The 26,951-nt window shown below is 31.0% G+C and overlaps 1 protein-coding gene across 1 annotated transcript; it reads left to right on the forward strand.

Annotated features, from left to right (window-relative positions):
* The first annotated feature begins 616 nt into the window (after positions 1–616).
* LOC127733620 (gonadotropin-releasing hormone receptor-like) lies at positions 617–26,951 on the forward strand. The gene is made up of 4 exons (XM_052242939.1): positions 617–1,126; positions 19,951–20,152; positions 23,328–23,616; positions 26,521–26,951. Exons 1-4 carry the CDS (start codon positions 728–730, stop codon positions 26,783–26,785), a joined length of 1,155 nt encoding a protein of 384 aa, XP_052098899.1. The 5' UTR covers positions 617–727; the 3' UTR covers positions 26,786–26,951.

Consider the following 26,951-nt stretch of genomic DNA (forward strand, 5'->3'; position numbering starts at 1 on the left):
TATTTTTCTTCGGTAATCGAGGCTGTTTATTGTTTGTCCTTGTATTGTTGCAAACTTTAATTATAATAAGATGGCCGTTCTTCATTCACACATTTATATAAATATCACAAGAGACAATTACTAACTGTAATGTTTAAATCAAACTTTCTAGTAGTGACATTGGAAACACATCGTGTTAGGTGTTTTATTGTTCGTTGTTCGTTTGTTTGATCATACAGTTGATCTCTAATTAACTGGCATGAAATAACGTGGTTTATGTCAATCAAGCAGCTGCTATAGGATTTGACCAATAACGTTATACATAAGCCTTATACGGAAAATAAAACTAAGTAGCGAATCAATGGCTTGTCATAGTGTAAGAATATAAATATGATTTAACATACAGGATATTTTATTTCCTCTTTTTATTATCTAAAGCATATTGATCGGATTTAGAATCTAAGTGTGATAACTTAAAGAAGAAAACGTATTCACTAAAAGTAAAAGATCCATCCAACATTGAGAAATTCTACAACTTCTGTTAGAAAACTTTGATTAGTTTTACATAACATGTTTTCTTTGGGAAGAGTATTTGATCAATTTTAAAGAAAAAGTTCTTCATTCAAGTGCCATGGATAGGAATTTTACGTACAATGTTACGAGTATTTTTAATGAAAACGTTACATTTATTACAAGTTCAAAATGGCCACTTAGAACAGAACAGCCACCAACATTCAATGAAGCATTTATGACAAGGACTATTATATTTGGTCTCCTGTTTCTAATGGCCCTGATAGGAAACACAGCAACCATCATCCAAATGTACAGAATACGGAAGAGAAGATCAACAATAAATACATTAATTGTCAATTTGGCAGTGGCCGATTTGTTAATTACATTTTTTATAATGGGAGTAGATGCGGTTTGGGCTTCAACAGTCCAGTGGTTAGCCGGAAACGTTATGTGTAAAATAGTAAAATTTGGTACAGCAACTGGTTTACTTGCGTCCACATATATTATAGTTGTGATCAGTCTGGACCGATGTTGCGTGATTATGGACCCTATAAGTCGTCACAAAGCTCCAAAACGAGTTAAAATCATGATAATTATATCTTGGATACTCAGTGCCTTATTTAGTTTACCTCAGGTAAGTTTTTTTTTTCTTTATCTGAGATAAAAGAAGGTCTTTTCTCTTAGCGAACTTGATTCATTTACTAGTTGTGTTGGCTTTCAACTAGCTTTCAGTAACTGTGAGTACTCTTATTTCGTTGCTTTGTGTCTATTGATTATATGTAATAAGTTGTTTTTGTGCCCCGTACCAATCTTTTGAGTTAGGCAAATTGCAAATGATTTTTACAGTTGTTTCTTATACTGTACTGTTACACTACTGTTCCAGGTTAGTGGAGGGTTGAGCGTATACAAACATGTTTAACCCCGCCACATTTTGTATGTACATGTTTCAAGTCAGGAGCCTGTAGTACAGTGGTTGTCGTTGGTTCATGTCTGTCGTATTTGTTTTTCGTAAATTGTTTTGTATAAATTAGGCCGTTAGTTTTCTCGTTTGGGTTTCACATTTATCATGTCGGGGCCTCTTTTAGCCGACTAGACGGTATGCGTTTCATTCATTGTTGAAGTCCGTACGATGGCCTATAACTGCTTACTACTACTTCTTTTTAAGTCTGTTGGATAGTTGTCTTATTGGCAATACTACCACATGTCATTTTTAACTAATCTGACCGAAGGCAAGTATAAGGTTATAAGTGTATAAAACGTCGTTTATCCGTAAAAAAAAAAACAATTAAAACTTCAAAGAATTAATTCATATAGGGTGTTTATGATACATTTGTTAATATTATTTTGTTCCATCAACAAACAAGATCGACATTGCTAAAAATAATGAATAACGGTAAAATCCAAGTAAGATTCTTAAAACCATATTAAGTACAGCAAATTTTATGTTTAGAATCAATGCAAAGATATATATACCCTTTATGTACCTTAAAATTGTCATACGACACCTAATATGAATTAGTTTGCCTTCATGTGACGTTTTTAATCAATTATAAGCTTTTTGAACAAAAATTACACACAAAAAAGGCACAACCTGTGACCAGCTAGATTGATAACTACATATCTACAAAAATGCGTTCAAGTTCAAACCATTAATTGACCCCTTCTGCGATTTATTAGCTTTAAATTTACAAATTTGAGAGTATTTGTCAGTTATCTTGAAATATAGATAATTTAATCCACCATTTTCTACACAAGGAATATGGCAGTTGTTTTCCATTCGTTTGATGTGTTTGAGCTTTTGATTTTGTCATTTAATAAAAGACAGAATAGGAAACAAAAGAAAATAAACAAAATGACAATAATACATAAATAACAACAGACTACTAGCAGTTACTGACATACCAGCTCCAGACCTCAATTAAACTGATTGAAAGATTATGTCTTAATCATATGAATATCAGGCACAATCCCTCCTGTTATGAGTTTAGTATTATACCATCATAAAATATATGAGAAGAACATAACCCGTGTCATGCCAACAACTGGTTTTAGAATAAATATGTTTAATTCCGATGCAAAGACCCTACAAGTGAATCAATATTAAAGCCAAAATATGCAATCTTCAATGACCTGACAACAGTATCGTAACTATATCCCTTCTTAATAAGTCTGTTTAAAGGTTTTGTTAGCTTTTGAGGTGAATTTTAATCAAAAATCATTATTAAAAAAGAAACTTTTTCAATAAAATCGTCCAGTTTTACGAGATCATTTGAAGTACCAATATGTCTGAAACAATCAACTTACTCGTTAAAGAAGTAACAAAATATAATTAAGATAGATAGATACTTTTGACAGCAAAAGTTATCGGCAAACACACAACATCCACAAAAATATTAATATGACTAAACCATTAACCAACTCCGTTTACGAGTAATTCCCTCAACTGAAGAATTATTTACCAAGTCAAGAAGTTTAGTATAATATCCTTACCACTATGATAGATAGACAAAGTTTTTAAAAACTGTAAAAAGCAACACATTTTGTTTTTAATTCTAACGCAATATAAAATGAATCAGTATTTTACAAGTACAAGGTGTACAAACATGGTATGGTAATATGACTGATACAACCAATTGACATCTTATATAATTTATTCTGCTCGACTAATTTAAGTATTTCTGCGTATAATCATGATTGCTTCCATAGAAAGAAACTATATACAGCAAACTTTGCAGCCCGATATAGTTTTAAAAACGTTTTGACTGGAACTATTAATTGACTTGTTTTTGGAGATGTTGCTCTTCAAAGACTTTAAAAATTGGTATTTGCTGTTTCTTCGCTAAGCACGCGGCATTGAAAAAAGGTAAAAGCAAAGACTAATGTTACCTTGTGAACTGGTACCTTACAAATCCGGCTGAGCGTGTCAATCTAGTACAAAGAAAGTTCGACTATTTATATCGCATTAGCATGTGCTCATCTTGAATGTGTATGTATTTAATTAATAGCTTAGAAGTTAAACGGCCATCCATCATCATCTCGTCTTGAATGCTATTATGTATAAATAAAAACTTTTAATACCAGAATGATCAGCCATACAAGATAGTATATCGTAAAAACTATAAAATAAACTGTATGATCACCACTTAAACAACAGAACATAATTATTTTAACGGAACATGACGTAAAAGATTCATACTGTGTTAACATATAAGTAATATGTGAATTATCTTACGATATTCTTACTAACATTGCCACCATAACTTACATTAGAACATAGGGTTGAGATGCAAGTTTTATTGTCTAACATCTTTAAACTTGTAGCAGATACGCAGTTCAATGCTCGGACAACAACATGTTTCCATTAAAACTCTCAAACGTTTCCTTATTCGATCGATTGCCCTTTGATAATGACTATTATGAATTTAAGCGTTCTTGGAGAGTTTAAATTATCTCGAAGACAATATATGATAGAAAGAAACTTAACAGCAGTCTGCATACAACTAACATATCATTTTATTGGTTGTTAATGTTTGTAGGACACACCGGTGTTGGTTCATTTTATTGTCCGGGAAGCTTTTGTAAATATTTTTTATCCTGAATTTTTTACGTTAATTAATATGGCATATTTTGTGAGATGAGCGATTCGGGTTTCTTATGAGTCTCTAGTGGTTTGTTTTCATTTTTTTGTCATTATTTTTTTCAAATGTCTGTTTTTTATTCTAAGGCTTGTTAGTGGTTGTTTTTATACCATCGAATTCTGGAATTGTATAAAAAGTTCGAATGAATAATCCTGTCAATACGATTTTTTGATTAAAATTCTCGGTATGATTGCATATACATTGTAATAGTAAAACCATATCGTAAATTACATTTTTCGAATTTCCCAAGTTAATATCTAGACATCGCGTATTGGTTTCAGATGTTTGGCTGCCTCTGTAAATCTCATTCACAACATGTCAAGATTTGAGGCGCTTAGATATGAAAATACATTTACGTTAAATTAAATTTGACAGCAATCTAACAACACAAAGAGATTAAAATAGACACTTGAATGTCAACATTTAATTATGTATGTTACATTCGTAAAATAATGTAATCGTACTACAGTGGTTATGTATCCTTTCTTTCTTTTATGTTTGTTTAGGGAAATATAGGAAAAATAGTTGTTCAATATATATATTATATAAATTTAAACTTTAGCTAGATTCGTTTGTGTTCCGGACCATAACTCACTCCTAGAAAGAAACAAATATTGCCAAATGATATATAAAAAATATTTAATAGGCCACCCCAATCCCCTCCCCCCCCCCAAACAACAACAAAAAAGCCACACGCATGCAAAAATGATACGATGGTTGATTGTCATTATTATCAAAAGAAAACCCGTTGTCTTTTGATTCATTAATTGTGTTACGTTATTTATGTAAAGGGGACTTTGAAGTTATTTATGTAAAGAGGACTTTGGACTTACGAATCAATTAATTACTGATTTGTAAATTCATAACTATTAACCTCCAACACCTCTTTCACATTCAAAATTGAATTTGTTTTCCATTTTTATTGATATAGATTCAACCATTGAACCTTGTTGACTACGATATTTATCTACTCTGAATAATTACATTTTCAAACTTTAAAATGCCTGATTAATCGAGATTTTTAAAATTTGAAACTTTTACTATCGAGAGAAGATGACTATTGTGGTTGAATCTGTTTCTATGGTGATATAACGGGAAAGGTTGCATACAATGTCCCTTATGGATATGGATACTACACCGAAAGAAATTTATTCAACGTGTGGTTTATCAACATTTTTTCAATCTCGTCAAAACCAGTTTAAATTCAATATCCGAATCTTGTTGCGTACCCATGCGTTCATTCTACCCTGTATATTCTCAGTGGTAATGGTATAATCTCGACATCACCAATTTATTCTCAAAATGTTACTGTTGCGTGGTATCCATAACGTTCTAGCGCATTGCTCTTACCTTCTAGTTGACATTTTAGCGCCTACATTATTGTCCACTTTAACGTTTGCTTTATCCCTTCACATGGTATTTTCGATGGCCCACTTTAGCGAAAACTTAATGAGTTTAACAAGTGTACTAATCATACGTATACGTTGACCTATAATGTATGTTGGTTAAATTTTAAAAGTGGGCAATAACGTTAAGTAATTGCAAAGGTTTAAAAAACAGAATGTGACATCTTGACCCCATCCATTATCGCGAAACACAATATTATATAAATAACACATAGCTGATGGGGTGATAGAGCAGATTGTTACTCCGAGAAAACATTGTCAACTGAGGCGAAGCCAAGGTTGACAATGTCTTTTCGAGGGGTAGCAATCTGCTCTATCACCCTCTCAGATATGTGTTATCTAATTTATTATACTGAATGTTCTGTTATTACTGTCGATTAAATTTCAAATTCAAAGTAATAAATTATGACGTCCATAACAACCATCCGTATTTCATAAAGCGCACACTTGATCAAGCGTCTCCGTGAAGGGTAATAGAGTATTTGCCATAGGATAGAGTCGTATTTAATGAAGCGCACACTTGATCAAGCGTCTCCGTGAAGGGTAATAGAGTATTTACCATAGAATAGAGTAAATTAACACCATCGTATAAGCCAATAAAAATATTGCATTTTTACGTGAAGTATAATATAACAAATTATTACTTCAAACTGGTTATTTATTGATAATAACATAACATACATGTTCACAAGAATCCGTAATTTTGAGTGGCAGACAACAATCGTGAGGAATTCCAAAATTTTATTTCATTTCCAAATAAAATGCATCGTTCATGACAGCACGTGCTTCCCGTTACAACATCACACCAATGCTTAGGAAACAAACGAAAACTGTGCTATACGTATAACTCGTTATCTCATTATTGAAGCATAACAATCTAATTGAAGGAATTAATACTTCTTTTTGGAATGTAATAGAGTTTTTAAAGCATTGATCGTGCGCACATTTGCGCTTCATACATAATTTGCTATGGTCAACACTTTTACACCCCAATAAAATTTACAAAAAAAAATCAATTGTTAATTACAAAAAATGAGTACATTTAAGGCAACATGTAAATGTTTATATATGTCAGTGTTAAAGCAACCTACAACATCACATGAATGTATCTAAAACAATTTATAACTTTATTGGCTAGCGAACAAATTAGTTTAAAATACCGACTTTACACCTTGGATGCTTCATGATGATTAATTGGTTGTTTGTTGCTTAACGTCCAGTGGCAAGTAGTTTTTCCTGATGAAAGAGTAAAATGAACATCGTAGCAGCAAATAGATAACGTTTTCGTTTGATTTGATTTATAATTACACGTTTTCGTTTGATTTAATATATAATTACAGAGTACAATACTTTGATCATGTGTTGTTTTTTTTTTCTTCTAATTAATCTTGTTCTGGTATAAATATGTACGTTTTAATTAATACATTTATATTTATCTAAGCAATTAAAATGAGATGCAAGTAATAGTTACTCTCAAATACCGGCAATCCATTTCTATAGTTTGAAATGTGTCTGTGCAGTAATCAGATCTACGATAAGCAGTATCGAATCAAAAGTGCTAAATAGACACAATCGATCCATCTGTATTATAAATTTTAGTTTTTGCAGTCAGTAATTATTTGTATCATTGCCAGCTGTCCATATAATGCCTACAATTAATATTAAGACTATAATTAACATTTAAAACAGTTAAAGAAGAAAAAAACGAATATCATTAATTTAAAAACATGCTGAATGCTAAAAAATGTTAAAGATGAGAAACTCTTACTAAGCTGACATACCTGTTACTCAAATCTCAAATATAGCAAACCAAGGCTGAAAGAAAACTAATATCTTGAACTCAGATCTCAAATATAATTACAAAACTGAACGCAAAAATAAAGTTATATGTGAATCTCTGATCCAAAATTCAAACTTTATGTTATGAAAATAAGGAGATGTGGTGTGGTTGCCAATGAGAAACTGTCCACCAAAGTTCAAATTGAGTGGATATAAGCATTATAGGCAACCATTCGGCCTTCAACAATGAGAAATACCCATATCGTATAGTCGGCTTTAAAAGACCCCGACATAAAAAATATGAAACATTTCAATTAAGAAAACAAACGGCATAATTTATAACAAAACGATTAACGAAAAACAAATACGACAGACATCAACCAACGACAACCACTGAACTACAGGCTCCTGACTTGGGACAGGCACATAAAGAATGCGGAGGGGTTAAACATGTTTGAAGGAGCAATTCCTCCCTCTAACTTGTGACAGTGATGTAACAGTACAACATAAAAACAAACTATAAAAATCATTTGAAAATGGCTTAACTCATCAGAACGATATAAGCAGAAAAACATCTTACAAAAAGACCGGACGTATTCATACATCCCTCACAACGAAAAAGACACAAGGTACAGATCTGAGAGTACTCGCAGTTACTGACATGTATGTTACTGATGAGACATGGAAAGTTGACAATTGGAAAGTTAAAATCATCCCGTTTGTCAAAGATTATAGCTTGAAGCCGTCCATCAATGTCAATATCGCGGAAAAGGTCGAGATATGAAGAATATCTACTAGTTTCGGTAGTAACCTTTATCTCAAAATCATTGGGATATATGAGATGCGAGTACTCATTGGTATGTGGCTTATTATATATTATTGATTGGTGTTTGATTTACGCTGCGTCAGAACAAATGACATAATAGCGGCAATTGAATAACATGACACCATCAATATGTCTAAAAGAGAAATTAAAGAAACCTAAAAGATGTGTTTTATTTTAACTTTCATCTTTGACAAGGTTGAGCATAAATTCTGTTTCATATGAGTACAAAATACAAGTCGGCCAGCAGGGGCGCACAATAAGAATCAATTAACAAATCGACTGTATGATAAAATACGATTCTACCAAACTCAGCAAATATGTTTGGGAACTGCTATTTTGTGTGATGCATGTTGCGGTTGATTTTTATATAATATATTTATGTAGTAAAATTTTATCAATTAAAACTAGAGTGATTTTTTTTATAAATAATGTGCTTTTGATTTTGTTTATTCAATGTATATGTGTTCATCTGTTTTTTGTTGTTGTTTTTTTGTTGTTGAAAAATTGTCCTTTGCAGGATAAAAAGAGAGATATCACTAGAAAATATATAAACCACTTAACTGTAGATTGTATGAGGGTTTGGATGGGGATTATAGAATTGAGAATAATGGCCAAATAATATTATGAATAGAGAAAAATGGGCAAAGAAATTAAAGAAATAGAGAATAACAGGGAACAAAAGTATAAAGAATTACAGTGGAACACTAAAGAATTAGGTAATACAATACTGATTACAGAAGTGAACGATGTATACAGAATAAAGAAATCATATAATATGTATATGTTCAGAAAACAGGCCCTTTAATTGAATTTAATGAAGTATTCTTATTCGTATTCGTATATTCGTATTCAAATAATCGCAGAAAAAATAAATGGTAAAAAAAATGTTATTTTCATGAAAATTAGACAGAACAAGCGTTATTTAAAAAAATGTCCATTTAGAGTACAGAATTTGATGACCCCATCCAGACCCTCTCGTATAAAAAGATTTTAATGTAAATTTCGGATGATGTATAACAAATTAAAAAAGATTACAAATCATTAAAATCCGTGCATTCGAAATAAGTCCACTAAAGACGCCATACACGTAACCAGTGAGGTTCCACATCCCCATAAAAGAACCTCCTAGTTGGGAAAAACTGCATGTTGCAATATAAGGATTATCTTGGCACTGCGGCTAACAAGGCTAAGGGGACAACCATTAATTTTTTTTATGGGGGGATTAATATTCTGAAACACCAAATGCAGGAACCAAATGATGTGTACTAAAGTGAAAATTAACATATAAGCATGCACAGCAACAGATGAAAATGATCAATCCCGAAAAAAATCCTCATGTCCCCTCCACTAGAATATTAAAAAGTCATTCAATAACAAGTAGCCCATATACAATTTTGAAGGTTGAGATGTCCTTTTTCATTGTGTTGTTGGGTTATTGTCACAATGACATCCCTCTCCTACATTTTCATTCATTCAGGAAAACATATCAATTATGCAAATGGTTTAAAGATGGTATATTAAAACATGGAACCAGTAGATAAAAATTTCATTCAATGGATGGTTTGGTTTATATTAGGACTAGTCTTCTTTAAGATCACGTTGATATATATCGTAAAACTGATCATGATCTATACGATTCTAAATTTTGACATAAAGTGACAGAATGCTTGAAGTTATATATAAATAGATTACATCTGCAGTGCACTTACAGTGGACAAAGTTTATCTTGCAATTGTATGCAATTAAAGTGATATGAAATTTGTAATAAAGTTTGTATGTATATGATGCTGGATCACAAAGTAAGATTTTTCACAGTTATACACAAATGTCTTATACAGCATTGCGCAAACAGGACTCGGGTTTTAAAATAATTCTTTGCTACTAAGATTTAGGTAAACTTTCAGTAACTCTGATCCAAATACATAATAAACTAGATAAATGGTAAGCTTAGGTGAAATAATTAAATATTTTTTATGCGAAATTCAAAATTATTAACAAAACCAAGCTTAAAGGTCCGTTAATAGACACTTCTCTTTTCTTATATGTATTATATACAATTTATAAATGGAAAACATTGAAACAATAATGAAAGTTTCATTACAATGCATTTACTTTGTTAGGAGATGACGCAGATATGAAAGTAGAATAATAATCTTTTATTTGTAAGCAATACAACTTTTAGAATATACATATTACAAGTACATGTATTCAATTACATCAGTGAAATATATATACTACATTTAAACAATCAGTCAAATAATCATATAATTAAGTATACCCATATAACAGTACAGCAGAGTATGATAAAATAGAACATATATTAAGCATTTATAAATGAATTTAATTACGTGCCTTCTCGGCCAGGAATAAATACTTCCCTAAATTGTTAAGTTCCTTTACATTATGAACAGATAGCAGTTGTACGAGTTTAAAATTCGAAGGTTTTCTCCAATAATATGGTTTAATAAATTTCTTTCGAAGCTCATTATACTTTCACATACTAAAATAAAATGATATTAATCTTCAAATACATGTTTATCACACATATTACAAAGTCTCAGATGTCTCTCAATATTATAAAATCTACCAGTTTCTATATTCAAACAATGAGCAGATATGCGGTATTTACAAATAAATGGTTTATAAATATAATTTACTGCATGATCTAAATAAAATTGTAACATGTTTGGGTCAAATACATATCTATACAACATACATTTTGGCTAATCTTCAAAAAATGAGTTCATTTCACTATGAAAACTACCCTTTTATAAAGGAAGAAAGACGGGAGGACGGACGAACGGAAATACTTGTATTAACATCTTAAGTCTAGCTATCATACTATAAAATAATTTTTGTCTTTATTTTTAATTTCTGTTCGTGTAATCCCACTCAGTGCCATATAGTGCACATGTACTAATAATAATATAAATACTAATAAAATGAATTTCACCCATTTAATTATACATGGAAAAAAAATATTGGTGCATACATAAATAATGTCTGCAGGAGATGAGTAATTGCTTTTTACTATTGGTTGATTTTCAGATATACAGTGATTTGTTTATTTATAAATTGTTATCAATTTTACATATGAATGTTTATATTTTCTGATATTAATTTTGTTTTTATTCAAATGGACGACGCCTGCATGGTGTTCACTTCTATAATTAACATAAAATCTGAATTTAAAACAAATTTACATATATCAGTTGTACGATATCTGTTGTTATATGCACGTTCGGAAAATGCATGTACCAAGTCAGGACCGTAATATGACGGTTGGTTTCCGTTCCTCTCGTTGATTGATAAAGTCTCACGTTTGATTTTGTCAGTTTTTATGGACTTCCCCCCTTTTGCCTTGGCGTTTGGTAATTTTGATATAATTTTTAGTTGTTATTCAAAATATCAACATTCTCTGTCTACATGTTTATGGCAACTATTACTATTATAGTACGTATAAACCGGTGAACTGTAAAGTTTAAGGTAATAAAGTATATATATATGTTGATAAGATCAGGCTAAGTTAATCTCCTTACGTGGTTCTTTTCAATGCTTTTTTTTATCGATCTTCATATTGTTAGTCCTAATTTGCTAAATTTTCGTCACACGAACATATTTGTTATTAACAATTTTCGTTTATATAAATTTTCTTTAAAAACTGAAAAACAAATTTGTCTCATGTTAAAACTGTATTAAGTCACGCCTTTTACAAAATCAATAGAAGGAGCCCAACAGAGGATGATTATCATTGCTATAACACTATTTGAATTCGATGCGTTTTGCTATTCATTGAAGCATCATTTTGTATACACACTTTGTACTGAGATAAAGAACATTTTACGTACATTTATATTATTAAATCTCTCAAGATATCGAACAAATACGGTCATAATTTGCTTCACAATCTGATTGTAAAATATCAAGACAATACAAACATTTATACAATTACAATATGCTTCACATCATCCCGGAAATAGAAGTTGTTATGAGAGTGACACGAATCGATCTGGAAATTTTCCGTGTTCTTTCGTGTTAATCCAGTTACGTATGTCATTCACAAGGGAAAGATGATCTTAGTGTTTTCTAACACATAATGTTTGTACGAAGAATTCTAATATTCTTATGTGAAACGTGAAAATACAAATAAAAAGAAAGTTAATGACTTAAGGTGGTACCAAACACCTTGACTAAAATTAATTTGGCACGTTTAATTTTTATAAAATTTTGACAAATTATTAACTTTAACCCTTTGACAAAAATATAAAATTTTCAAAAAATTTGAACCACACACTTTATCAGAAAATTGGATATATAGCAGTTTGACAAACACTTATTTTGATCTTTGAGAAGCTTAATATTTCCTAAACAATAGAATCTGATTAAAACGTTCAGCTGATTTTTACAGAGTTATCTCCCTGTAGTGTTATGTACCACCTTAAATCATAGTATAATTTGAGTGCAATTCTATACGCTATTAATCTAAAGTGCTGTTTTATTTTACAGTGTGGCATTTTAAAACTTTAATTTGCTGTCATTTGAACTTATAACTTTAAATTCCTAAAAGATCATAGTTAGAATATCGTTTTGACTTCCTACTCATTCATATGTCTAATCGGTGACATCCTTTACTCATTCATATGTTTAATCGGATTTTATGGCAAAATCAGGTGTTATATTCACTAACTAGTATTCTTTTGCACAATATAACGACATTCAAATTGATCCATTTATTTTTCATCATACATATAAGCTGAAAACCATATTAAGTTACTACGCTTCGTGAACATCATGTCTTGAAATGACATTTGAAACTACATCACTAACGACATGTAACTTAAACAAGTAATATTAACTATTTTTTCCTCTTAAGGGCAAGGAGTTTAAATCTTGTTGGTAATGGAGTTGTTGCAGAACAGAAGTACGTATAGGAGTATGTAAATATACGTGCAATAAAGTTAAAACAAGTATCCATTTTTCTAAATCCGATGCTTCTATTAACGTATTAATTAAATCAAAACGGTATTTGTAATGTAAACAAATTTTCTGTGGTATGGTTACTATATATATGAGAAAAAAAATTGACGTAGTGAAGAAAGATTTTTTATGATCTATATATCAGTTCAAAATGTAGCTTCGGGATCCGGGTGTACCTTTCTACTTTCGAGTGCATGTTAACCACTAAAGAATATCTACAGTTGTCATTATGTAGTACTATAGTAAATAAGATTTTGAAAAACAAGGCCATTTAGGCATGCACACAAAAAAGCTTGACAAAATATCAAACTATCCTAGCTGATTATTAAAAGTACGTGTAATGAAGGCATGCGGCATTAAAACAGTTCATATCATCTGCTATCGTATATTATGTGCCATGGTTATGTTAGTTAAACTATGTGTTTATATCGTATATTATGTGCCATGGTTATGTGAGTTAAACTATGTGTTTATATCGTATATTATGTGCCATGGTTATGTTAGTTAAACTATGTGTTTATATCGTATATTATGTGCCATGGTTATGTGAGTTAAACTATGTGTTTATATCGTATAGTATGTGCCATGGTTATGTTAGTTAAACTATGTGTTTATATCATATATTATGTGCCATGGTTATGTTAGTTAAACTATGTGTTTATATCGTATATTATGTGCCATGGTCATGTAAGTTAAACTATGTGTTTATATCGTATATTATGTGACATGTTTATGTTAGTTAAACTATGTGTTTATATCGTATATTATGTGCCATGGTTATGTTAGTTAAACTATGTGTTTATATCGTATATTATGTGCCATGGTTATGTTAGTTAAACTATGTGTTTATATCGTATATTATGTGCCATGGTTATGTGAGTTAAACTATGTGTTTATATCGTATATTATGTGCCATGGTTATGTTAGTTAAACTATGTGTTTATATCGTATATTATGTGCCATGGTCATGTAAGTTAAACTATGTGTTTATATCGTATATTATGTGCCATGGTTATGTTAGTTAAACTATGTGTTTATATCGTATATTATGTGCCATGGTTATGTTAGTTAAACTATGTGCTTATATCGTAAATTATGTGCCATGGTTATGTTAGTCAGACTATGTGATTCATGTTTATTTGTACTTCGAGGGAATTCAGAAAACAAAGCTAATATTGGAATAAAAAATCATTTAATCTCAGTCCCATTAGCTTCCGAAACTAAATTGATTGATTCACTGTTGGTTGCTTAACGTCCAGTGGCAATTATCCAATACATGTAAATGTCAATGGTCTATTTTAAAAGTCTATTATTGCTATTATACATGTAGATGTCATTGGTCTACTTTAAAAGTCTATTATTGCTATTATACATGTAGATGTCATTGGTCTACTTTAAAAGTCTATTATTGCTATTATACATGTAAATGATAGTGGTCTACTTTAAAAGTCTATTATTGCTATTATACATGTAGATGTCATTGGTCTACTTTAAAAGTCTATTATTGCTATTATACATGTAGATGTCATTGGTCTACTTTAAAAGTCTATTATTGCTATTATACATGTAAATGATAGTGGTCTTCTTTAAAAGTCTTTTATTGCTATTATACATGTAGGTTCATAAGTGTTTCTCGTTTCTCGTTTTTTATATAGATTAGACCGTTGGTTTTCCCGTTTGAATGGTTTTACACTAGTAATTTTTTGGGGCCCTTTATAGCTTACTGTTCGGTGTGGGCCAAGGCTCTGTGTTGAAGACCGTACTGTGACCTATAATGGTTTACTTTTATAAATTTTGACTTGGATCGAGAGTTGTCTCATTGGCACTCATACCACATCTTCTTATATCTAGATGATAGTGGTCTACTTTAAAAGTCTATTATTGCTATTATACATGTAAATGATAGTGGTCTACTTTAAAAGTCTATTATTGCTATTATACATGTAGATGATAGTGGTCTATTATGGCAGATATTCAGTTGAAATGGCACCCTTTATTATCGAAGGAAAAGGTAGATTAATCTGGATTTCTTGGACCGTTTTCGTATGTGTATATGGTCATCAAAAGTTAAATGCAGCCCTTAGAATGTATGAAATTATTTTATATGTTGTAATACGCACATTATAAACTAAGATATTGAACTAACACATATATTAGAATAGAGAATGGAAACGGGGAATGTGCCAAAGAGACAACAATCCGACCAAAAAGCAAAAAATATTTCAAGGCCAACAATGGGTCTACAACCCAGCGAGAAAATCCTGCACCCGGAGGCGGCCTTCATCTTACACCTTAACAATAATGTATACTTGTTCAGCGAATTGACGCCAAACTTAACTCCGAAACATGCAAATGAAACAAATTAAGACACACAAGACTAACAAAGGCTATAAGTTCCTGACTTGAGACAGGTGCAAAAATGTGGCGGGGTTAAACATGTTATGTGAGATCTCAACCCGCCTATCCCTCTAGCCAATGTGGAATAAAAACAAACACACAAAAAAACGCACAGTAAAACTCAGTTCAAAAGAAGCGCGAGTCCGATGTTAGAATAAGTAACAGAAGAAACTAAGCAAGATGACAATTATAATAAGCATAAATTAACAAAGGACAACTTAACTAGCAGTCACAGACACACCAGGTCCAGACTTCAATTAAACCGATTGTTAGATTACATGTATGTCTTCATTCTAATAAATAATTATTAATTATTGCATTTATCTAAATTATTTATTTTTTTTAGTAATCTGTGTCAAATATACTACAATTATAAGTAATGAGAACCTACTGAATACGATACCTTAATCATTTATATATTAATAGTGCATCAGTTTATTGCATTATTGAACAAAACTGATTTGAAGTGAAATATATTTTGCTTTGAATTGCGGAAAAGCCGCATATGTAGAGATATCTAAGGATTCATTTCATCAATAGGATGAATGCAAGTACCGATTAATCTGTATTCAGCCGCCTTTTGATCATTATGAAGCTTTATTAACCTTGAGCACTAAATGACGGCATTATTTTTTTATTACTCTGAAAAATGAGTAGTTAAAACGACGAAAATAGAACTAAAAATGTGTTTAGTGGTTCAAAACAATTCTTTTCAAATTTCAATAAATTTCAAAAACCGTTTATCTATAATTTACCATCTGGAAACCACAGAATGTTTACTTTTTTGTAACACTAAAGTACCATTAATCTGATTAGTAAGAGTGAACATCAAACTTAACTTGTGTTCAGTGGTCTAAACATGCCCGTGATATTTCAAAAAGCTGTTCTCTACTAATCATCTGGAAACCACAACTTAAAGAATTATTGCAACAGTCAAGTACCATTACTCTGTAACGGTTAAGGTGAAAACAAATAAAATCAACCTCAACATGAGTTAAGAGGTCAAAAACATTCCATCAAAATTTCAATTAATTTTTAAAAAACTGTTCTCTGTTTATCGCTTTGAAACAAAAAGTGTGACGGACGGACAACTGGATTTCTATAAACCCCTCGACTCTATTGAGCGAAGGTATCAAAATAGAAAGAGATAAACAATGATAGCACATACACTTTTTTGACATCAATAACTTTGTCAAACCTCGTGTAATTTTCGGAATTTTGGGCAGAAGCTTCTTCGGCATTCACAGGCGAAACACAGGGATCCGCGGAACCTGTTTAGAATGTAATTTACTATTTTACAGATTCCGACGACGGACTGTGTGAAAATTTCAATATAAGGCAAGCCTTGTTTAGCGAAAATGAACTGATTATAGGAGCATTATAGTTAAATCAACATAGAGCACAAGCGTCGCCTACACTGTTTTTTGCAAGTGGATAAATAAAGACAAAATACAGTTGCCGAGTGAATATCTTTTTTGAATATATGTTAACTGTTGATATTTTATGACATAATTTATATGACAGCCATAAGAGTAATTGCTTGAAAATATTTTTGATTCATGTGTAATAAGAGGCCATATATTATCACAATCGGAAGAATACAGATATCAACATATTTTCTTCTAACCTTCGATGATATAAAAACAAAACAAATCTAAAAACAAGTCAATTTTTCGTAACCAAATAGCACTCTGCACGAGTTCATTTTCAGTAAGCCATGATTATTATTTAGATATTTCATCAGTTTATTGCATTATGAAACAATACCGATTTGAAGTGAACTGTTTTGCTTTGAATTGCGGAAAAGCCGCATGTTTCTAAGGATTCCTTTCATCAATATGATCATTGTGAATACCGATTAATATGTATTCAGCCGTTTTATATGGTAAGAATAAAAACTATGCAATTTAATAAACTTAACACGCAATCTTCGACTGGCAAGAAATAACTGAACATTATGCTATTTTGATCCGCACCTGTGTAGATCTTGGAGATATATCTATTGACGAAGAGTAATATTTCATAACAGAGAACTAGTAATACTATTTTCCCTTCATCTTCATCGTGATACAGTATATTAGTAACTTCAATGAAGTGGTGGTATAGGTAACGAATATAAAATAATGTACATGATTATAATCTTTATTGCATTGATTGATAATTTAATCATATAGTATTGCCTTTGATTTGTTATCTCTACTTAACAATCAAGAAACTTCATGTATATCATTACTACATCTATGAATAAAATTATCTCAAAGTTTAACTGATATAGATATATAGTCAACTTGTTTCTCGTCCGATAGATAGACCCGTATGTATGTTTGCAGGAGAGGGGGTTCCGTTTTGGCTGTCCGGAATGTATGAACAACCTGACATGCCAAGTCGCAATGTGGAATATAAACACAATGCCCTATGTTGACAGAATACTACGATATCTGCACGTACACCATTCCATGTAATAACGCTTTGAGTGGTCTGTAAATTATTTATTACATAGTTTAAAAATTATGCACCCACAAAACATACCCTGCTTTCCACTAGCAATCACAGTTCCCCATCATCTATAAAATTGATTTAGTGTTTAATTTGCTTACTTCCTAAATGAACGAAATATTTTTTACATCCATTATTGTCGTATTGTAGTTTTTTAAAACATGTTTATATGTAAGAGTGAAAGAAAATACAAAGAAGACGTTAGAAAACCATAGATCGTCGAAAAATAAACTAAATACGATGGCTGAAACATAACCAGACAAAATGACAAAAACAAAACCAATTCACAAAACACAAAATTTATTACACGTGCTAATAGCAAATATTTTTAAAAATAAGAAGATGTGGTATGATTGCCAATGAGACAACTCTTCTCCAGATCCCAAAATGAGATAGAAGTTAACAACTATAGGTCACCGTACGACCTTTAACACTGAGCAAAATCAATACCGCATAGTCAAATATAAAAGGCCCCGTAAAGACAAATGTAAAACAATTCAGAAGATATAATTATCGGCCTGATTTATGTACAAAAAAATGAACGAAAAACAAATATGATATACAGCAACAAACGGCAACCACTGAATTACAGGCTCCTGACTTGAGACTGGCACATACATAATTCGTCGGTGTTAAACATTTTGAAGGCCCTAACCATTTCCATTAATTGTTTGCGCAAAAAATACTCGTCTCTGAGATCTCACTTCTTTATAAAGAAAAGTGAAATTTTTATATATTTTTTTTTAATTTTCGACTGACAACTTTATATAAGACCCTTATTATGGAATACATTCTTTTACAAATAAACAATGACATGTGTGAAATAATACTTATTGCCTTAAATACGAAAATATATAATGCATTCAGATTTTAAATGCAATGTCTAATATATGAAGTGCTTTAGAAATGGACATTTTTTTAAATTTGTTTGATGTGATATGTGTATGTTTCTTCCGCTAAAAATTTAAAAACTAAAATAATTAATTCTTTGAAGGTATAAAACATATTGCAATATGTGACATCCATAGACGTCTTTAGCCTTATGTTGTTTTCTTTTTCTTTGAAAAAACAAATTGATTTTAAGATCGTGAACAAGCTTTAAGTAGTAAATAGTATAATAATTTTACAGTTAATAAGTATATTCCCCTTTACAAATAATTGGCTATTCCCCTTCATTGAACAATCCATGACATGCTTTAAGGATTTTATTTGCATATTACTTTACACGTATATTTCAATACATGCACATACTAAGTTAAGGTGAAAGATGAAGTATTTTATACAGTATATTGCTATTTAATTGATAAAAATCATCGCGGGTAACTCTTCTGCATGCTTACTCTGCAGTAATTTTTTTCTTGATTTCTTGATTTTCTGATTGTTACTTGCTGCTTGTCTTAGTTTTGATGGTTTTGAATTTGTTGTTAGTGTATATTTCTGAATGCTCCTTATTTCTGTTCTGTAAATTGTTGTACTGCGTTTCGATTTTTATTCCTAAAGTCAATATTTCATTTTTTGAAATGCATTCACTAAATGGTCGCATCAAATTAAGCAAATTGGCAATCATACTACATCTCTTTATTTTCATATCAAAATAAACAAACCAGGATTACGGATCATACTTTTATATTATCATAGATAAAGAACCTATAGTGTAGGACGGCATAATTTCATATCAACAGGATAACACTTAGCGCGTTGGGCTTGCTTTCAATTAACTACAAGCATTGTTTGATGCGGTATTGTTTAATATTGTTTTGGTTATATCTATTATGTCGGTATTGTACAGTTGTCCTTTTCATGTACTGATTTTAATTGTACATTCTTTTATCTACCTGTCTATATCAATGATGTCTGATAACTGTCTAGTAAAACTTTAATTAACCCTATTTTTCAGGTTTTTATATTTAGTGTACTGAGAAGACCATTATTTTTTCAGGTTTTTATATTTAGTGTACTGAGAGGACCATTTGAGGAAGATTTCTATCAATGTGTCGATAAGACTTTCCCTTACAAGCAATATCAAAAGATGTACAACATGTTTTCGTTGATTACCCAGTTCATGATACCTCTAGGAATTATGGTTGTATCGTATGGTCTCATATTTTACACAATATCTAGAAAGTCTAAGGAGTTTAGAGGTAAGTGTTTAGTTACGACAAAGAAACTTGAATTACATGCAACTTATTTCATTAGCAATCATTGGTGTCTCATTAGCAATCATTGGTATCTCATTAGAAATCATTGGTGTCTCATTAGAAATCATTGGTGTCTCATTAGCAATCATAACCCATCTCCTTATATGTACATGCCTTACCGTTTGGATTTTTTTAACATGTTCTTCATACGAATGATCAACGAAGCCCAAATATGACCGTTACTTTTAGCTAAAATTTCATTATAGGATTTAATTGCTGCTATTATTACAATGTATCAGGATAGTTAAAACAGTGGCTAGACAGGAGATGTGTTCACGGTTTTCCAACATTTGATAATTAGACTAAAACAACATTAAGGATTAGGGGGTGTGTCCTCTCAAGGACTTGCATCTTGATATTTACCTGTAATTCACCTGCTTAAGTTCTTAACTAAAATATTGTTAAAAGGGGTATTTTTTAAGATTAATTGTAAAATATTATCAAAACATATTTTTTTTTTACAGTAATTGTTTTTTTCATATTTTTTAAAATAGTTTCTCAAGATTTTAAAAGTCGATATAATCTAGCCCAGTGATATATATTTTAATTTTACTTTGTTTTCATATTTTTCTCTATTTTCCATAATAATGTATTATTGATAACAATGTTGCGATCTTGAATAGAAATAAAACATTTTATATTCTGAGAGCTTTTAAAAATTAATAATAGCTTGAGTCATTAAGTTTATATAAAAGTATCAAACTCTGCTTATTATCAAAGATGTAGTATATTAAAATTTCTTAGTCAGTTTGCATTAATTGCCCAAAGCTTACGTGACAAATCGAGAATACTTGTAGCTCACAATTCAACAAGCCAGTTTCCACAATAAAACAGCCTACAGTTCACGTCGTGATGAACCCATTTTGTATTCTCCCTTTTTCGTGGAAAAAGTTAACAGATATACGACTGACTCTTCCATCTGCTCAAGACAGCATGCACCAGGAACATTGACTTCGGCTCATATGATATACTGACTGAACGACCAGGTATACGATATATGATTCTTCGCACTAGAAGACAACAGCTTCCGATGACTATATTTTTACATAAAACTTCGTTGTTGCGCATCGTTTTAGATTTGGGTATCTACATGTAACTCAAATACAAAAACATATAAAATAAACGAATAAATTACTAAACTGAGGTACAGTCAGTGAACATTTCGATTTTTCATGTTATTTTCAATAAAAAAAATATTTTTTTAAAAAAATCATTTTAAGATTATTTCTTGATAATTTTTTATGAAATTGTTTTAATTTTCCTAGTTTATAATATTTATGGATTTTTTTTTTTGTTGAAAAACTTTTTACTTTTGTAATTCAAACACGGATAAAATGATTACGTAACATTTCTGGTTATATTCAACCAAAAATATATGAAAAAACAATTATTGAAAATAAAATGTTTTGTTAATGTTTTAATATATACTATTATGATCTTTAAACAATATCCATTTTCACAACATTATTGTTAAGAACTGATACAGGTGAATTACACGTAAATATCAAGGTGCCAGTCCTTAAGAGGACTCCTAATCCTTAATGTTGTTTTAGTCTAATTATCCAATGTTGGAGAAACGTGAATAAACCGGAAAGGAAAGGGGTTTTATTTTTTATTATTTACGTTTTAGATTCTTTTTAGGTCGGATTTTAGGACCGAAAACATTAATCGCACGCGATGAAATAACAATATTTTTGTTATAAAACAAAACCCTATCTTAATCAAATAGTAGTTTAGGTTTAAATATCAACGCCTTTAAGAGCTTTAACAAAATCATTTTATTTCGCATTGTTACAGACTATTTAATATGCTTTTAATCCTGAAATAATGGTCTTAATATAACAACAAATGGGCACCACAGCACCAACTTCTTTACATACTCTAGCAAACTAAACATCTTAATATAATGTTCATATTGTTACGCAAATAATGATTAGGGACAAAAAAATATAAAATATGGAGGTGTGGTAGGTTCTAAACGACTAAAGGTCACCGTACGGCCTTCAAGAAAAAACAAAGCTCATCATACGGAATAGTCAGGTATAAAAGGCTCAGACATGACAAAACAACAATCGAAAACCAAATACGACAGACAAAAACTTACAACAACCACTGAATTAAAGGCTCCTGACCTGAGACAGGCACATATAATGTTTGGCGGGTTTAATCATTTTTGCGATCGTAACCCCCCCCCCCCCCCCCCCCCCTAAAAATTGGACAGCAGTATAACGGCACAACGTAAGAATAAACTGTAAATCAGTTTGAAATGGTTTGACTCAACTGATCGCCACAAAGCACATACACAACTAACATGTTTTTTGTCAATAAGTTCTATGCAATATTCAATGATTCATAAAATGAAATAACAGAATTCAAAAAAGCTTATGACACAGCACAAACCAAAACAATTTACTATAGATTTGTAAAACAAAAGTTTCGATTAAAACATACAAACAAACACAGACGAATATTAAAAGCATGGTCCAGAGGGCTTACCCATTACCAATAATTCTTTCATAGAAGATTCAAAACCCATTAAAAAATTATTTATGTTTTAAATAATGGCGCGAACATATTGGTGACCATATTTTAATTTGTTTGTCCACTTTGAAAATGCATGAAAATTTGCAAAGCAACTTACAAGGATTGATGTTAAAAGGAAAACTAATTATAATGATCTAATGTGAAGCGGGTGCTACCTGGTGGGCTCCCGAATGTTATTAATTTGTAATAGTGGATTTTACATGTTTGGTTTACTTGTCATACTTTTCGGCGATCAGATATATAATTATGCGGGAAAGTATTTGTTTCTTGGTTCAAGTTATCAGATACAATCGTTTGCTGCTTTATGTTTTACGAGCAATCCCAAAATAAAAAGAAAAGCAGACGGAAGTTTGAAAAAATTATGGCCGCCATGTTGTAACAGGTTTTGTAGTGATATAGTAAAGAGACCAAAGTTGACCCTTCTACCATTTATTTTATTTAATAACACATGTGAATTTTTAATTTTGTCATGGTGTTCACACAATTCATCATATTTGTTTTTAATCGAACCAAAAGTGTAATATTGATAGACGAAACAGTCGCATTCAATGTACGAATGTATTTATATTTGTAGAACCAGAAAATGCGTCAACATCATCAGAATCGGCGAGAGGACAAGTTAGGAGCACGTTCATGAGGAAAGCAAAACGAAAAGCTTTGCGAATGTCTATTTTTATTGTAGCAACATTCATCGTTTGTTGGTTTCCTTACTATGTTATATTTACAAGAAAAGCTTTCGGTGATTCAGAGGAAACATATGATGCTACATTATTGACAGTTTTAACAACGATTGGTCAGTCTAACGCAGTGTTGAATCCTATTATATATGGAGCTTTTCATTTGTGCAAGGTGCATAAACCAAGGTTAGTCGGGAAGGCCGCTTTTTCAAAACCCAGTAATAAAAATGACTGTAATGGCTACATCTTCTTGTTAGTGCGGACTACGGATGTCAAATGTATTAAGATAAGACCCAATGAAATTCGACTGGACATCTCAAAATGAGGTCAGTGAAATTCAATGTTATTTAGTTTCTTTGTATATTTTCTTCTCTATTTTGGTTTTCAAAATTAACGAATATGAAATTTCTGTCTATTTACTGGGTAACGAAAAAGCGATGCTTCTTTTAGAACTTCTATGTTGTCTTAGTGCCAAATGTCATAAGCAGATTTCTACGTTTTGGGTCATAATAGATGAATCCAAAGATACCTTTCTATTTACCACATCAGTGATTATTGTATGTTTTTTTTTAAAAAACATCAGATGTTGACAGTTTATTTTAAAACTTATGTAGTGTTGATTTGAAGTCATTCTTCATCATAACTCTGTTAAAATAAATATCCATTATTTTCAATTTAATGGAATAATTTCGATGAACAGTCTAATAAAAGCAAAATATTTAGTGGACATATCCTGGACTGGGTCGAAAACGGAAAGTAAGCTTACAGTAACAGTATTTTCAGTGTTCATTAATGACCTCTTACCATGCAACAAATCGTTAAGGGAGATTTATAGCATCGTTCTAAATAAGGCTAAATTATCTAAAAAAAAAAAAACCATGATTCTTAACATGTGAATAATTATTCTTAAAATGTGGATGGGTCAACTACTGGTTACGATGCCTGTGGCTCGCAGAAATCAATTTCATTGTAAACGTTGTGGTAAATAGACCTTCAAATTCAGTTAAGCACGTGACTAATCTAGATCACGCATTTTAGATCCAGTAAAACAGGAATGAACATTGTAAAACTGGTCACAAAAAAAGATATTTGGGAATTCTTTATTGTTTTTTTTATTCAAAAATTCATTGAAACGTAGGAAAATTAAGAAAATAAGAAAAATGTATATTAATGAACAATCTATTGAGTTCCACTTCTATCAACCGACTCCCCTTTTCCATGGAATAGTGATCGCGAGTTGGAACGACTGCAATCCCTAACTGCTCATGACATTTGTTGAATTTGTAGTTTGTTCATTTCATATAACAACAATTGTCGTTTTTAATACTAAGTTTATAAATATTCAATGTCTATATATTTAAAATTGTATATAGTTTGTAGATATGTTATTTCGTTAGTTTGGTGGTAGATAATAAAATGAATTAATATTTCTTGGTAAGAGAGAAGGTTTAACAATTATCCCAATAAACAATGTATATTTATTGTACAGATTTAGCCATTGTGACCATGTAAATGAAGCCAAATGCTTAAAAGAAATTGACAGTACTTAATCATGAAAGCTTTGCTACCGACTTTTGCCATTAATACTTCGATGTAAATCACCATTGTTTAATTGAAACAATAGGAAACACGACGAAATGCAATACTAGATTTGGGTTCATGGTGAGGTAACGTTGATGGCATTCATCACCAGATACATTTGAAAGATGTTTGACCTTTCGACATACGAACACAATTTCAATCTTAATTTAAAAGGCATGTTTATTGTGACTGAAAATTGCTTGAATTACACAATTTCATCCCTAATGATTCCAGTTTCTATTTTGTTTTTACAATTTATTACTTTGATTTGAAAGTAACATTTTACTGCCACGTAACATATACCTGATATCTCCTTTTCAAATCAAACGTTAGTTTGCACGGATACTTGTATGGTCGTTTCGTGAGCTGTTCACCATTGTAAAGTTTCTGAACCACACATTATAGTTACCTTAAAATTATTTGAATCACAGATTATTTGTGTAAAAAAAAAAAGGTAAAACACGGAAAATGTTCAACGTAAATTTCACTTATTTCTACTCCCTTTAAAATTTAAGGAATATAATCAGTTTTTTTAATAAGAAATTGCCTAGATCTCACTGTATCATGATTGAATAAAACAAATAAAGCTTATCTATCAATCAGAATAGTTAAGATTGAACGATGAAAATAAACAATTCTACTAAAATCGAGAATTAACACAATAGTAAACACAACCAAAGAAAATCACATAGACGTAAATAAAAATAACAATTTATAAACTTCGTCGTCCGAAGCACTGGTTCAACTTTCAAGAACTCTTAAACCTAAACCTTTAAAATCCAGGGATATATCAATATGAAGAACCGTTAAGAGCCAAAATGGTCCTCAAAAGTCAACTTTGCCTGCGGGAGTTTGAACAAAATATTCTTAATATTTTTTTTAATTTGTCAACGGTGAAATTAAACCCAAAACATTTGTTATTAATCGTATCAGCACCGAAGCACTGGCTACTGAGCTGATGATTCACCCGGAGACTAGAAACTGTCCCCAGCAGTGGTGTTGACCGAAAATGTATAACTAAATGTAAAATTACTTTTATACCTTACTTTGTGCGTTCAGTGTCCAGGTAAAATGGTAGGTTGAATAAATATTAAGATTTTCTTCTAATTACTTTTTTTTTTAATTTATATTCAGACTCTTCTTACAAAAAGTACGAGGAATAAATCCAACCTAGAGAATCGTTAATTGAATTTTAAATGAATGTCATTTACTTGCGTAGAAATCACAAGTTAGTTTAAGAGATCATTGTAAATTCGAAATTCAACATCTTTTGAGTAAAAAACGAAGCTGAACTAATTTTGTAATTGTTTCTCTGTATTTCGAGGCGGTATTTCACTTATTATAGCTAACCTCATAGTTTCGCATTTTTCGCATTAAGAGAAATATTGCAACAATTTCTTAATCTACTCTGGAAACTATACGTAATTCAAGCCCAAGTTGAGCAAATTATCATGTACTGTAGCTTTTGGCTATGTAAACACATTCTAATGTTTAATTATCTACTTTCAGGTTTATGAAAAGAGACAAATTACCAGGAACATGCGATAAAATTCCTTTTATTCGCCGTTACACTAGACATGAGGACCAAGATGTGGCTAATGGTACAAATATGACAATAGTGGCGATGAGGCGAAATACTGTTATCATGTGTAAATGTAGTCAAACTCCAGCCATGATAAAACAATCAAAGGTCCCATGTATCATTATCATGTGCAAATGTGATGAAGGGACCACACCGTTGACGGAAGAAGTAACTTCTTCTGGAGATACATGACAGTACACCAATGACAAATAGTCATTAAAGGAATAATATTGAAGACCACATACGTTCAAACATTTGCTCATTTTGTCACACCTTTAATAAAATTAGTATACTGTAAAATTAATTCAGAAATGTTAACATCTAGTAATTGATGCTGTTGTTGATGAACCGACATATA

Source organism: Mytilus californianus, unplaced genomic scaffold (assembly GCF_021869535.1).
Source record: "Mytilus californianus isolate M0D057914Y unplaced genomic scaffold, xbMytCali1.0.p SCAF_3, whole genome shotgun sequence".
NCBI lineage: Eukaryota > Metazoa > Mollusca > Bivalvia > Mytilida > Mytilidae > Mytilus > Mytilus californianus.